Below are 16,936 nucleotides of genomic sequence, written 5' to 3'. Positions count from 1 at the left end.
AATGCTCTTCCAATTTTTGTTATGCTTTGTTCTTTTCAATGAAAACTTAAGACTTTAATTTGCTAGTGTTGGACAAAGTAGTGCCTACTAATGCAGAAATTTAAACCAGGCTGGAATCCTCTACATCTTCTATTTATTTAATATGCTTTAGGCATAATGAAATACATTCCAGAGAACTGCATTCAGCTGGAAAACTCATTCATATCCACCTCATCTTGCACATTAAAGAAAACTTTAGTAGCCATCCTCAATGTATGAAAAGAAAAGGAAGAATTCACAGGTACAGTTTTAACCAAAATCAGGAAACATAAGAGAAGAGCTGCAAAAAATGGGGTAAAAGACATTTTGGTTTTGCATCACATCCAGGAGAGACATAACAGTATGAGATTTCCAGAACCCTTTAAAAATATTCAATGACGCTTTCAGAAATTCTTGCCTGATAAAAGAAAATACAGTGCCATGTTCGCTGCTTTTGAAATGAAGTGATTTCAATGAACACAGACAATCATTAACATCTACCTGGACAGTGAGAGCCAATACATATCAATGGAAGTCTGCAGTTAATGTCCACTGTCATAGTAGTGACACACTTTTAACCCCTGAAAGACTCATGATATGGTCACCTTAAAGTATCCATAAGCTGAAAACAAATTGAAGGCACACAACAACAACAAAACTTTACTATCAAAGAACAGTGTGCCTTTCAGTAACACGTACTAGGGAATGTAAGTTCGAATTTACATTGAATTGTAGGCTTTGCATTAGCTTCTAGTCAGCAACTGTAAAGTTACATTGCTGGTATAGATAGGCACTTGAACAGATGCAGACAGTTCTTACCTCCCTATGAACCTTGAATTTCCATTTTACAGAGGTTCTTAATGTGAAATCTGAAATAACATAACCATCTTGAAAGGCATATTAACTTGCCCACTACTATCGACTTTTCCCAACAAATCAGCCACAAGAAAGTGCTCACAAATTGTCAATTTGCATGGGACCTGGCATGAAAACTCCGGACTGAACTGCCCTAGAGATACTCACAGCAAAAAAAATAATGTGGTAAATTCAAACTCTTGTGCAGAAATGAAATTTTGTAATGCTAAGACTTAACTATAGCACAGCTGGTTAGTAGTCAGCAGCAATAAATCACTACTGATCGAGAGGTTATTGGTTTGAAGCCCGGGTCGGGGTTAAGCTCCTGACCGTTAATAGCCTAGCTTGCTGCCCACCTAAGCAGCTTGAAAACAGTTGCATCTGTGTGCATTGTAATCTGCCCTGAGTCCTCTTTGGAGTGAGAAAGGCAGAATATAAAGACTGTAAATAATAAATAATTAACATGCCACAATTCTGATGGACTCAGTTTCATACATGCTTAATTTCTCTAGTTTTTTTTTCATGTCAGGAGCAACTTGAAAAACTGCAAGTGGCTTCTGGTGTGAGAGAATTGGCAAATCTGCAAGGACGTTGCCCAGGGGATGCCTGGATGTTTGATATTTTACCATCCTTGTGGGAGGATTCTCTCATGTTCCCACACAGGGAGCTGGAGCTGACAGAGGGAGCTCACCTGCTCTCCCCAATTTCAAACCGCCGAACTATGAGTCAGCAGTCCTGCCGACACAAGAGTTTAACCCATTGAGCCTCCAGGGACTCAATTTCTCTAGTAAAGCTTTGGTAAATGAAAGGATCCAAGGGTGGAAACACTAAAAGAATTACATACTTCATTAGCCAGAGAGCCATTTAGTATTAAACCTACACAAAAATGTGGAGGAAGGAAGTTCTCAGTGTAACAAAAGGAAATACTCCCTTCTTCAAAACAGGAACCAAAGTCATGGAAGTGCTGAAGAGAAACAAAAGGGGCATCTGTGCTTTGAATCAAAGGTCACCATTCAGTTTTTTGAAGAATTATCATCAATCTGTTATTTAAAAAATCCCTTGAACTTTTGAATGCATGAGTGGGTGGCTTGGGAACAAACCTTTGGTTTAAAAATATCATGGAAATGAAGGGAAAAGCCAGACAAAACAAGTTGCAAGTCACATTCTGATAAGGATAACGCTAACCACCTTTGGCTTCCCACTAAAAAAGATCTAATATTCTTAAACAGAGCCTTTGTTCTTGTTATTATTTTCTTTAGACAGTTTATTCTTCCCATTCTAGCAATATTATTTTCAGACAAATACTGATTTTTTTTTCAAAATCTGCAGCTAGGCTTGCCCCTTTCGTTATCTAATTTTGTTCTGATTAAATTCCTTCCACATCAATACTGTTCTATCTTGTTCAAAAAGGAAGTTAGAAAAGGTTTCATTCTTAATCTGTTACATGTTACAAACATAAGGGAGATGCAAAAACATACAAGACATAAGAACAGGACTACTTAACAGTTTATTTAATCCAATATTCCTTTTACTACAGTAATGATTTTCAGGTCACTTTTAAATAAATCAAATAACTCAAATGATGTAAACCTTTCCCCAAATTCATGTAATGGAAACGAGAATGATAGCACTGAGACTTTTAAACATTGATCTTTATGTTGTCATGGAACACTGTATTCAACCCTATTTATATAAGATGCATTTTGTAATTCTATTTTCAGTAGCTTACAAAATAATTTATTTAAATATGTATTAAATGACTGCAACGGAAATTGTCCAAAACAAGAAAAGCATCTGGTTTCTATCTGTTTTCGTGGGAAACAGGAAAGTACTTTGACTATAAAAGAAGAATCTAATACTGGGTAGCAAAAAAGTCCTATAAAGCCATTGGAAAGGCTGGAATGCAATGCAAGATGCTGACATTTTTATAACCTTAAATTGATTACATATATTTGATTATATGCCCAAATAAAAATATACCATCCACAGCGAAACTGTTATTTAAAGTGAAACCAACCAGTGAATTTACCGGAAAGAGATCCGAATAAGAAAGCTAATGGGCTAGTTTGATACCACCTCCCTTTTTCCATCAGTTTCTCAAATTCCATTCTCTCCTTGTTAGCTTGATGCATGCAAGGTCTCTGGACAGTGAATATATCAATGTTGTACTCTGCTCAATGCCTGACTCACATTTGATTTTAATATAGTGTTCTTAGCTGCTCAGCTGATGAAAATATTATCAGCATGGTCGATCACTTTCAAAGTATTGGGCTTAGAAGAACAAAACATTTTAAAATAATGTACATGTATGTGTAATGTACATGTATGTGTAACGGCGCTCCATGCAGTCATGCTGGCCACATGACCTTGGAGATCTACGGACAACGGCGGCTCTTCGGCTTAGAAATGGAGATGAGCACCAACCCCCAGTGGATGAGTGACAATGTATCCAAGAAACAGCACAAGCCACTTAAGAGCCTTAACACAAATTCATTCCGTCAATGAATATCCTGTCCTTAATTATACTTTCCACTCTTCAGAATTTTCAGGGATACACTGTATAGTTATTCAACTAATTTTTTACAAATCATTGTCAAGGCAAACATTGTACATGTATACCTAAAGAGAGGAACTCCAACTCTGCAAAGTTCTCATTCAATCTGAACTCTACATAAACTGTTCACAGACTCTGTGATATAAGGTGTACAAAAACTATTTTTTTCTGTTAATCATGGAAAATATTTCATAGCCATTCTCACTGAAAGGATACTGTCTAAAGCTTCCGGGATCCATCAAGGATTAAAAACAGATGGAGAATACGGGACTGGAAACTGGCACAAATTCATAAGACAGTGTTCTCTCTTAAACAACACTAAGATGTCAGGTCTGGAACCAGAGGGCAATTTATTTGATCTCTGCTGGTCTAATCCTGTGATAAGCTGCCTCTGCTTCCAGCTGTCAGGTAGCAGACACTTGTGACTCACATCCTGTACAGAGGCTGAAACACTGAGTCATTTGCTATCAGAAGACTCCAAGGATCTCCTAAGCTAGGCACCAAAGACTGAAAACCAGGAGTGCTGCCATTTCTTTCCTGGTATAAATTGTTACTGTTCCACAGTTCCTCCTTTTAAAAAATAAGCAAATCAATTCTTTTTTTAATCCCCATGCAAATCATGTTCAAAGCAGAAAAGGGGGGGGGGTCAAATCTGCTTCTTTGGGTTTGGCAAACTCATTATCTGAGACTGCATGACTTCTCACTGATAAAGGGAACAAAAAAGCCGAAGGACATAGAAAATGCTTCTACAAAGCTTTCATCATAACAACCTGATTGCCAGAAATCAGGCATCAGACTTTAAGAGAGTAAATGCACAAACAAATGAAGAAGAACTCTCTTCATTTTCAACTTCTTATTTTACGCGCAACAACCATCTTGTTAGTTGGAACTGATTGAATTGTATGAGAATTAACTTATGTTAATAATTTCCATAAAGTAACAGTATAACTAACTACAGGGGTACATATACAAAGAATCAAGTCAGATATGGTTATTCTTATTCTTTGGTCAAAATACTCAATACAGGTTGAGTATCCAATATCCAAAATATTTTAAACCACAAATCTTTTCGATTGTGGATTTTTTGGGTTTTTGAAATACAGTACTCATGTTCGCGTATATATACAGAATGAGAAATACTGCAGACAGGATCCAAGTCTAAACACAAAATTTATTTATGTTTCATATAGAAATTAGACATATTGCTTGAAGGCAAGGTGTATATTTTTTAAAATAATTTTGTGCATGAAACAAAGTTTGTGAACACTGACTATCAGAAAGCAAGGGTATCATTATCTCAGCTACCCATGTGGATAAATTGGAAGTTTGGAAAGTTTTGAATTTCAGAGTTCCAGATATGGTATGCTCAAACTGTATTTTATGTTAAAAGTAGAAGCACTGACATATCTAGGTGTGCTGGATGAGCTGTCATCAGCTCTATGTGAGTGGTGATCACTATATTCTCACAATTATTACAACACAAATAATGGATACCATTAGACATATAAAGAATTACAAACATTCTGGCATATAAAGACAAATGTGTGTTTTTTCTTGCTATTACAAACTAAAAAAAAAAGATTTTACCTTTGCAGATTCATAGTCAGTTTTCCTGTACAGGTCTTGATCTTGTTTTGTGCTTCTAGATGAGTCATGCCATCTGCACTTATCCCATCAATACTGAGAACGATGTCACCTATTCCAACGTTTGCATTAGCTGCTTTGCCTCCATCACTTAACTGCAAGAGCACAAATAAAACAGAGTCAACATTAATATACTTTAAATAACTTCCACATTTCAAATTATATTCCATGTTAAAACATTTGAATTAAGGTACCTCTCAAGCACATTCTCCTATCAAGACTATGGTATGACTTGCAATAACTTTTCACTGTAAGCTAAGGATTCTTTTGATACTGGGGGTTCATTCATAATATAAAGATCTAGTACTTTAATTTCATATGAACTGCTATAGATCCACTCTATGCACTTCTGAGATTTGCAGTTTAGGGAATTGGCATTTAGAATTCTCAATCAGACCTTTCTAATGCCTCACAAAACTAAAAACTCAATATTTTCATAGCATGAAACCATGGCAGTTGAAGTAGAATACAGTATGACCCCGCTATCTGTGGAAGATATGTCCCTGTACCTACTGTTGAAAGAGAAAGCCATGAACCCTACTGAAATAAATTACAGGTAAGTGAAATGTGGATACTGTACTGTCATTAGCACTGCTCAGCCACCTAAAATTGGGCCTGAGAAACTTGCTAGGAGTGTACACAATAGAAAGGGACACACCGATAAACATTCTATCCCTTGGATCAGTTGAAGAACATGTTTGTGCACATTCAGAGTATGGCAGTCATTTCTCGCCTCTATCGAAAGCTTCTTTTACATACTTAATTTTTTTCTGAGAACACAGAGGTCTAGCTTCTTCTTCTTGAGGTGCTGTAATGCATTAGACTCAAGTGAAGAGAGTAATGAAACAAATGACGTAAAGTTAAACAAAACGAAAGGATTCAGAAGTTTCAGCTGAAAGTGCATGTATGTCAGCACTAGGTACAGGTGTATATCTCCACTGGATCTGCATGTTAAAATGTGTAAATGAAAGCACAAGACAACACACAGAAGGTCTATACAGTGTTCCCTCACTATTTCGCGGTTCCCTTTTTGCGGACTCGCTGTTTCGAGTTTTTCTCAGCGTGGCAGTGTCTGCCAGTTTCCCTTTTGCACATGCGCCCTCCCTCTCATTGGTGTCCGGGGCAGCTCTCCATTGAGATGTTGTTGCTGCTTCTCCTCCTCAGGGCTGCCCCCTTGCTCCAGGCCTGCCATGTTGCTCTGGCTGCTCCTGCTCCTGCAGCCAGGGAAGAAAGGAACACCACTCCAGCTGGGCCATTCCAGTCGCCAACGAGAGGGAGCGCACGGCAGGAGCTGGCGGGTAGGAGGGAGCCAAGAAGAAGAGCAAGGGGCCCACCGGCACATGTTGGGAACAAACAGTGCAAAACGGCCCACAATCCTCCCCAGGGCTTGCGAAGGGAAGAAAGGCCACCTAACTACTAAAATAACTTATAAATATTAAAATAAATATAGCGCCCCTACTTCATGGATTTTCACTTTTCGCGGGTGGTCCTGGAACGTAATACCGGCGATAAGTGAGGGAACACTGTACACAGCATGTTAGGAAGTTAGGACCGGGCTGTGACGCAGGCTGGAAAGCAAGCCAGCTGCAACAAATCAACAAATCACTCTGACCAAGAGGTCATGAGTTCGAGGTGCCTGTGTCTTGTCTCTGTCTCTGTTCTATGTCATGGCATTGAATGTTTGCCTTTATGTGTGCAATGTAATCTGCCCTGAGTCCCCTTTGGGGTGAGAAGGGCAGAATATAAATGCTGTAGATAAATAAATAAATAAATAAGTAGGGTGGATCCAAAAATTATTTACAATTTCTATTCTATATAGAATATAGATAAAGAATTATATATAAAATTGAAAATGAATTATTTTAAATATTGAACTGAATTTATAGTAAAGATAATTTCTAGACACCCTGTATACTATAATAGAATTAAAGAAAGCATCTGTGAGGCACAACATATTGAAGTGCTTAGAAAATAACTCCAAATGTCTGGAGAAGGAAAAGATATTCCTTAGATCCTAAAGTAAATTAACTAAACGGAAAATCATGGAAACAAATTTTCACACACTCTACCCTCGTTAACACATATCTATCTGAAGACATAAAAAAGCTTCTCTGTGGACTTGGGATGGTCTCTAGAAGAATGTGAGAATGGAAGTGACAGGGAGGAGACATGAGCCTTTCTTGCTATTAACTTCTAACCTATAGACAATAGAAAAAGGTGTAGCAGGTCCTTGGTATCTGCTGGGGTTTGGGTCCAAGACCCCTGTGGATACCAATCTGTCAGGGGTGCTTTGAGTGTGATTTTCCTGCTTCTTGGCAGGGAGTTGGACTGGATGGCCCGTGAGGTTTCTATGATTCTATGATTTTATAAAATTCCAAGGATGCTCAAGCCCCATTATATACAATGGCACAGTAAAACGATGTCCCTTACATGGATGCAAAATCCTTGGATACATAGGACCAATTGATTAATTAGTTAGGAATAGATGTTTTCTTAGCACTACCACATAAAGAGAGAATCTGTTATCAAAGGCATAAATAACAACTAGACACAGGGGGAAACAGCAAGGGGGCAGATGTTAAAAGGAACTTCTCTGTCAGAGACTTTGTTAACAGAAGTATGCTTCTAATGATAATCCTCTAAATCACCTCTTGGCATATAAAGTAAAAAGCCACCTTAGCATTAAGGGTGGAGCCTGACATCATAGCCTGGTTACATTAATATGTAAAGACCTACGATACCTTCACTGTAAGGGCCAAACTCAATCTTGGATGTCTTCCTCCTGCAACACCGAATTCAACAAACCTCCAAAGAGCATCCTCGGGAGGAGGATATAGGAGCTGAACAACAGATTAGGGAGGGATTCTAACATGAACTTCTTTAATTTACTGTATATTATTTTAAATTTAACAAAGAGAGGCTTTGATTCAAATACATTCATAATTTTCAGGCAGCCTATCTCAAATATCAAAGCTATCTGAATAAAGCCAAAGTTATGCGCCAAGAAGAATAAATCAAAATGAGTATCTAAATGCAACCATTTTCCTTTATTCAAACTTGAATTATTAACATTGCCACTCAATTTATATTATATGTAAAAAAAATCCCACTGTTCATATAAAACAGGCATGGTAAATTCAGACAAAGATGGGTAAATAAACTGGGATTGTCTCACCACATTATGTATTATTTCATGTGGTTTAGAAAACATATTCAAGCAGATGGGTAGAGAGCAGTTCCTAAAACATGTCAGTCTTTATATGTGCTATTACGTTCACAAGGCTTTTTCTTGGGCATCCAGAATGAGTTCTGAGTTAAAAGTGAAGATCCTACAGCACTTTTATACTCATGCCATTTCAATGAAAGGTTAAATACTACTTTAAAATGCATTACTTCATACAGCAAGACTTGCTTTTATCTCTAAACATAAGAGAACTACTTAAAAATACCTACTGGCAATACATCAATACGAAATAAAGAGCTAGAGATGAATTGCATGAAATAGAGTACTGTCCTTGTAGCTTTAACTGAGCCATTTGATATTTAAAGACCTACAGCAATTGTGTGGCTAACGTCAGTGTCAGACTATGTATCTTGACTGAAGAGAATTGATATAGTACAATTATTCAGCATCAAGTAAATGAATGGCACTGCTATTGGGAATATGTATGAAGTCTTAAAAGAACCTAGAGATGGAAAGAACAGGCTATCCTTTCCATTCAGCCTGCCAATATGGGATTATTTCCTACTGTATGTTCATATATGCTTCTGTTCTGTCCAGCTTCAAGTGTCTCACAGCATGAGACTTCCACAGCTTTTTCTAAGAATTTATTACATCCATACACAGACCCATCTGTTGAAAAACTTAATTACCCCCAGTCCATTCACATAAAGTGCACTCACTTTTGGAAGGGAAACTTTTTTCCACTACACACATTTCCATCCATTACTTCTAGGTATTAACTATAATTCATTTATCTGTGATAAATCATGCTTCCATTCTTGCCAATCCACTTAAGTTTTATTTAGTATTGCCATATATATTGACTCCTTTGATTATTTATATTTAAATCACTATAACTAACCAGAAAGTACAGAACTCAGTAAAGAATGCATAAATGTGAGATAAAGGGATTTTTCACACACCTGTTTACATTTAAATGCATCTGATTGCATATACTCAAACATTCACACCCAATGTTATTCCAGGGCCAGAGACCCAGATGGCGAAAACAGAAGAACAGCTTGCCTCAGGGGAGTGTGCTAGCTCCATCAATGTTTAACAGCTACACAAATGACCAGCCATTGCCAGAAGGCACAAAGAGCTTCATCTATACTGACGATCGTGCCATCACTGCCCAAGCAGGGAGCTTTGAAATGGTTGAACAGAAGCTTTAGGAAGCATTAGGTGTTCTTACTGCCTATTACAGGGAAAACCAGCTGATCCCTAATCCATCTAAAACACAGACTTGTGCTTTTCACCTTAAGAACAGACAAGCATCTCGAGCTCTGAGGATTACCTGGCGACTTACAAGAAGCACTGTTTGACTATCAAGCAAAATGTGGGCACTAGAAATAACATAGTACGAAAGCTGACTGGCACAACCTGGGGATCACAACCAGACACAGTGAAGACATCTACCCTTGCACTGTGCTACTCTGATGCTCAATATGCTGACAACGGATGAGAGACTCCCTCCTGGGCACACAGAAGACTGGGCAACTTGGAAGGAGCTGAACAGACTGTGCTCTGGCACCACAAGATGCAGAGCCAATCTTAAGAAATGGATTGGCTCTGCATCTTGCAAAGTGGAGTCCACGACATACGACATGCGACTGTGGAGAAGAGTCATCAAAGATTACCTATTACAATGCATTCTGAGCCCTGCCACGTGCATTATGGAGGACCTTTTTACAGCAACACCAGAGGAACTCCAAGTGGCCAGCTACAGGTCAAAGGACATTTCGTATAATGCCAAGTTGTTGTTGTTGTTTTTTTAAAAAAACTGTGTTTTCAAATACATTACAACTTGTACCCTCGGTTCGCTTCTGACATGATAAATAAACCCAATATTATTGTTCTCAGGCACTCTAGTCCAGCAGAGCACCTAATTATATTGTAACATTACCAAGTTCTAATGGAAAAATTATAAGTTTACGGTAGCAGTAGAAAGCTTTCTGAATGCCACTTAGTGGTTGCTTTTGGTATTTATATTAATCTGTTGTGCCACCTTTACAGTGGAATCTGCAGAAGATACTTCAGCTGTACTTCATAAAAAGGAAAATCAACCTGTTTAGCAAGTCTTGCAAATGTTGATTTATTATCATTCAATATTATATTTTATGCCATAGACACACACATACACACATACATCTCCAGGGTCATATAAAAATGTCTTGGGCAGAAAGGGATCAGGAGTGGAAAAGTTTAAGAAGCCCTGAGCAAGAGATGTAATATTACTACATTCAGCAACAAGTTATACTACTGTAGTTTCCACATTGGAAGGGTTGGGAGGATGTCAAATAACCATCAGGGAAAGCATTAACACACACACACACACACACACACCTATGCACAGATCTTTCTGTTAATTTTACTATTCATGCTCCCTTGACTCAAGCCATTTTAAAAAAGAAAGAAAAAAAAAGAGCATTTGATTATGGTGTAACATAGGGGTGAAAAACTATGTGTTGTGAGAGGATAATTTTCCCAAAACCCACTCCCATTGGTCATCCCCACACCCAATAAACACATTTTGAAAACCACTACACATTAATTGGAGTAATTTTCTCTTACAATTTTGAGAAGTACTGCAAGATAGTGACAAAAAGTGAAGGTAGTCTCATCTTCTTGCCATTTGAAAAAGACATGAGGTACAAATGCACTTCTGGAAGCCTGGAAAACTCACAGAAACCCACTTCTGGAAATGCTTTGCTTATTTTCATACATTCAGAGGAATTTGGTTTGATTTTAAACAAAAACTGCACTATTTTTAATTGAGGGGATTAAAAGGCTTTGGGAGATAAGTGGCACCAAGGGCCACATGCCTAAGGTCCACCTGGATGGAGCATTTTTACTGTTGGACTTTGAATACAGGAGACTATGGTTTCAAGACCTGCTCAGCCATGGAAAACTACCAGGTGGCCTTGGGCAAATCACACTCTCTCAGGTTATGAAAAAATCAATAGCAAATCTCCTCTGAATAAGTCTTGCCAAGAAAACCCTTTAATGGGGGTCACCATAATTTTGGGTTGACTTGAATACACATGACAAGAACTTAGTTTCATTCATTCCTGAACAGTTCTTGTCTCTTTGAAACATGTTCATTTTAATAAAGTGCAAGAAATAAACTTAACTCATCAACATTATTGCTTTTGAACATTTTTTGTAATACACATGATCTATAGCAGATGCTAGAAACCCTGGAATAACATGACTACGAATATAAAACGATACCCAGATTTGCTGCTCATTTTGATGAAAATGTGTCACTTTTTGGCAGAGTATAACCTAGATGTCTAATTTGGAATAGTTCTTGGAAGGAATCAAACTCAGCCAAATGTTATTAATAGAAGTCACGATCTTTATTCCTTCTGCGTCCTTTTATAATCTGATAGCAACCTGTTAGTAAAATCAGGGACTATTAGCCAACTAGAACTTCTTATGATCTGCTCACTCTTGGTACAAGCCCTCCCTCTCCCAATCCCTAAGTGTCAGTAGTATTTAAAATGAATATTCGAATGCCGACTTAGTACACATAACAAAGTCACCAAATGGGAGTCACTGTGCTGTCTTAAAATCTGAATAATTCCCTCAAAGGGAAATAAGAATTTCATGCTTATTAATACTGCTCTGTACTGATATTCTCTTGTGGTTTGTTAATCACCACACAGACATCACTTAAATGAGTCCATCATACACCATGAGTCCACTTTAGCTGGGACTACAACTGAATTTAGACCACACTATCCTAATCTAGAAATTCAGGTTGTGTACTAGTCTGGGGATTGGATAAAGATTTTGGAAACCAGGGCTTGATTTTCCATTTGCCAATTCATTGGGGTGAATTTGGGTGAATCACACACTCTCAGCACTAGAAACTACAAAACAGGTTCACCTTGGGGCCACCATATATCAGAAACAACTTGAAGGCACACAACAAAATATTATTTTATTTGGTTAGTTCTGCCATCACCACTATCTGGAAGCTGGATGGTTATCAGTTCCAATTTTTTTCTATTGATAGGAAGGAGCTCTGTGCTGCCATACCAAATGATAAATACTCAATGAGCAACCCATCCACATGAGAATTATTTGTTGCTAAAAGCAGAAGTCCTAGAGTGTAATGAAGTATGAGTTTTGTATTCATGGTTGTTGTGTTTAACTATGTGCTTGTGGTTTGTTTGGGTAGGTGTGAGACGGCGGCAGCCATTTAGTGGCTCTCCTCTGAGGCAGTTGCCATGGAGATGTGGGCGGAGCCATCTGCTGAGGGGAGGAGAAGTGAAGAGGTTTTTAAAAGTGAAGCCTCTGTGCTTTGATGAGGCACAGGGAAGATTGATTCCAGGTTGATGGGATCAAGGAGACTCAATTGTTCATTTTGAGTCAGGTTTCAAATAAATTTGGTGACTTATTTAATGTAGTCTGTGTCCTGGAAAGGCACAGAGAATCTGTGATAGTATATCACAGGGTTGACTGTGGTTTGAAGTCACTGGATAGTCCAAGTTTCAGATTTTGGGAACCAATCCCAGTTGGACTCACAGAGATCCATTGAAGTAACAGGTTAAAAGGAGCAGAGGAAGAAGTTTTAACTACTTTAAGTAAAAGAAGTGATACTTTAGAGAGTTTGATTCGTCTCATTCTAGTATTGTAACTGTTAATAAGAATACCTCTAAGTGAAACATCTTTTGTAACCACCAAGCTTGTGCCTGAATAAACTTGATATTGTTCTTTTTACATCAAAGCCTCTGTCGTCTATAGACTCCCTCAGCACAATTGTGCTACCATTTTAACACCGAATAACACCGAATTGTGCTACCATTTTAACACTCTCTCCACACAGTGGTGGCTGCATTTCCACTAATCGGTGGCAGTTATCTTTTATTATTTGGGACATCTATTTGTTATTAATTGGGTCTTCTACGCTACCCTCTTTTACAAAGAGTTTCAATAAAGAAACAGTATACACATATTTCTGGGAAGTGGTTGTATCAGGAAACATTTGGGGAAAGCAAGATTTTAGGCTTAAATCTTTAACTAAAAATAATACAGTTAATAATGACATTCAAGTTCATTTAACATATTAAAAGTGCTGAATTCCCATACAACATATGTCTGTTAAATGAAAGCTAAAGACTGATGAAGACGTCAGATGTAGATTCATAACATATTAAAAAAAACCATATGTTTTGTGCTATTTTTGAAATCCTCTGAATGTTTTTCTTTCCCAGTGCCTCTTAAATTCTTTCCCTATCTTAGTCTATTTTACTGTTTCTATCTCTCTGTCTGGGAAATACAAGAGAACCAGACAGCATCTGAATCATTCTGTTACCATCAGAAGAGGGGTGACTCAGATGGCAACTACAGCTCAAAGGAGAAAGCTCATAGGGCAGGGCTTTTTCAAAAGAACTGGGGTGAAAGCATGCAACAATGCCCAGCCACTGTACACATGGTCTAATGAACTCAGTCATTTTAATACTTCATTATTTTAATCATTTTATTTGGTTAATTGTGTATTTGTTCATGCATTTCTCAAGTTATCCTCTCCATACGAACATTTTTATCATAGTTCCATCCCATTCCAAGACTAGAAATCCTATACAGACAACTAGAGTTACATCAAAAGGGAAAAGAAATAAATTAAAGGAAATGGCATTTACACACTTATGTCCCTAAGAGTACTCCAGTTACCAGAAGGTATGTACACACTAAGGAAACATTCATCAAAAATCAGATCCCTTCCATTTGATCCAGACTTATCTTCCTAGCCTACCTGGTCCTAAAATTCCTAAATTAGGAGAATAATGAGTTTCTATATGAAATATTTGAATTAAAAGAAATAACAATATTTTAAAAATATGACTTCAAGTTTTAATCTCCTTTTTTAGCATGGCCTACTAGTTCAATTAGAATTGCTTTTAGGTAACATATCTCTCTATTTTCCCAGTATGCTTCTGGGAAAAATATAGTCAAAATACAGGCTTCACTATTATCTGTAGTTTCAGATATCCATGAAGGGTGTTAAAAATATGCCCTATGGATACAAAGGTGTATTGTATACACTTCTGAATTTAAGGCAAGGTTATTTCAATTCACACTGAAAAAAAATTCTAATATTCAGTTGGGAAAGCATCTAGCTCCCCTGATGGATATAATGTATGATAGAAATGAAATGGTGCTGGAATGGGTATCCAACCATTTTTATTTTGCATCACAGCAATCTATTTAGTGCTGCAGAACTTGCCGGAGCCAAAAGCCTAGCATGAAAATGTAAATGACATTTGCTGGTACTGTAAATGTCATTAGCTACATACCATGCCACAGTATGTCAGTCCTCAGTAATAAGAATTCCAGAATACCATTCGTGCACTCATTCTATTCCCTTGACTGCTTAAGAAGATAAATTTATAGTTGTGTGATCTTGCTTAGGAAATTTAGCTTCCTGTACAGTTTTATCTGAGAGTTCATACTAGTGAACTTCTGTTTACCATGAATGTGCAATAAAATTAAAGTGGTATCATATAATCCCATAGTTACACATCAACAAATGTTTGAGAGTATAGCCTTTCAGATTTTGAGTAAATTTTATTTCATTTTAAATCCCACTTTTCTTCAAGGCCTAGAACACATAAAATTACTATGCAAAGCCAGGGTTCCAAATTCTGCAATAACACTTGGTTCCACTTCAGCAGTTCTTCCTTTTCATATTTTTTTTTCAGAACTTCTAAAATCCTAGTAAAAATGTGTCTACTGCCATTCTTCATACCATACAGCGACCCCCTACCTATTGGTGTTATAATGTATTTAAACAGTTCTGGATGTCTAGCAATCTAGGCTCTAGAACAGTGGTTCTCAACCTGTGGGTCCCCAAATGTTTTGGCCTTCAACTCCCAGAAATCATAACAGCTGGTAAACTGACTGGGATTTCTGGGAGTTGTAGGCCAAAATACCTGAGGACCCACAGGTTGAGAACCACTGTTCTAGAACCAATGAAATTTAGATGTTTTTTTAAAAAAAATAACTTTAATGCTTTCTCTTAAAACCCAACCCATTGCCTTCCCCCTTCTTGTTTCTTGTTTCTCGGTGATAACAACTTAACTTGCTCACTCCAGATCTAGCTCTCTTTTCTGCATCCTCAGAACTTGTGATAAGGACTAGCAGCATCCTTATTTCACAAACTGGGTAAAAATTCTGAGGTTTATGCTGTATTTTTACATGACTACTCAGTGAGTTCATAGGGAAGCACAGGACTGAATAGAGGTGTGTTATAAGCCCAGCTCTATAATTGTAACCGAAAAACCACACAACTATTTTACATGCTGCTCGTAAAACTAAAGCAGATCAGCTTTATTGGTGAGCATGTTCAATTACAGAGATGGGAAGTAGTAGAAACATTTCTAACTTTCCTCTTAACTAGAAGCAAATAGGTTTTTAAGTGTGGCGGGAGAAAAGAGAGATCACTTGAAAAACAAGATTAGCTACAGGAAAGTATGAAAGATACAAAGAGCAGGGCAGGATAGTGATAAAACACAGCAACCTAGAAGAATGCACACAAGGACCACACAGAAAACAACAGATGAGCCCTGGAAGTCCTTTTGACTTTTATGACCCTATGTCATGAACAAGTTCAAATGCATAATAATTTTAGTCACACTGACAATACAAACCTCCCATTATAACAGGATCAGCTTCCAGAAGTTAAAGGTGCTAGCTTTTTAGTATAGTCAGACCTCCGCATTTGCAAATTTGACTTTTGCAGGTTTTATTATTTGTAGATGTGGTTAAAATAATTTCTCTAAATCCTCCAGTGTAACTTATGGTCAACTTGAGATTCCTAAAGGGAACACCTCAAAAGCTGACCATAGAATCACCCTGGTGGACTTAGAAATCTGTAAAGAGGACTTCGCTTAGGTTTTTAAAAACCCTTTTAAAATGTGTTGTTTTTTCCAGTTTCACAAGGCTCTTGCATCCCTAACATCAGCTCTACTGGGCTGGCTATACTAAAGAGTAGAGTGGTAAATTAGAGACTTCAGAACTATAGCAAGAATAGTTTTAAAGGAAGACTCTTCCTAAAAGACTGGTATTTAATATTTTTGATGTTAGTAACCAACATTACTTCATCATCTGAGGATGATAAAAGCACATAATGAACCCCATTCTCACACTCAAAGAAGAGACTGAAATCAGCACGGAGACGTTTGCTTAGTGAAGTGCTACCTGTTAAAACCTTGCTGCCTTTTCTAATATCTATCTGGCTAATTACAAAATGAAAGCTGATCATGTTAAGTTCTCTTCCTGCTATCTTTTATATTTACAACTGGAATGGCAAAGAACGGCAACTCTTAAAAACCTCTTCACCAGAGAATGAGCTCTACTTTCTGTAACAACTTATCAGAAAGGCTCAACATCAATGCTCTGGGGAGGCTAAAAGTTATTTAGAGCCTTGGCACACCACACTGGCATGTCACTTCTACACACACTGCCTTGAAGATTAAGTTTCAGCGCAGCTACATAATAAACTTTTACATTCATTTCTAGTCTCTGGAGTATATGGACCACAGCAGATTTTTAAAAAGAGTGTATATTGTCTCCTAAAAGCTGTATTGAGTTTTTAGTAACAGTTTCTGTTATTCCAAAATGTTCAAATA

The 16,936-nt window shown here is 37.5% G+C and overlaps 1 protein-coding gene across 14 annotated transcripts in view; it reads right to left on the bottom strand.

The window, feature by feature from the left end:
• Positions 1-16,936, bottom strand: part of pdlim5 (PDZ and LIM domain 5) — a 166,329-nt gene that overhangs the window by 126,745 nt on the left and 22,648 nt on the right. For all 14 annotated transcript variants that reach the window (XM_008111057.3, XM_008111060.3, XM_008111059.3 and 11 more), the window contains one exon: positions 5,015-5,166. In XM_008111057.3, coding sequence (XP_008109264.1) covers positions 5,015-5,166 — 152 coding nt within the window. The remainder of the gene's footprint in view (positions 1-5,014; positions 5,167-16,936) is intronic.

Source organism: Anolis carolinensis, chromosome 5 (assembly GCF_035594765.1).
Source record: "Anolis carolinensis isolate JA03-04 chromosome 5, rAnoCar3.1.pri, whole genome shotgun sequence".
NCBI lineage: Eukaryota > Metazoa > Chordata > Lepidosauria > Squamata > Dactyloidae > Anolis > Anolis carolinensis.
The sequence above is the reverse complement of the archived record's forward strand: the minus strand, read 5'-3'. Positions and strand labels throughout refer to the sequence as shown.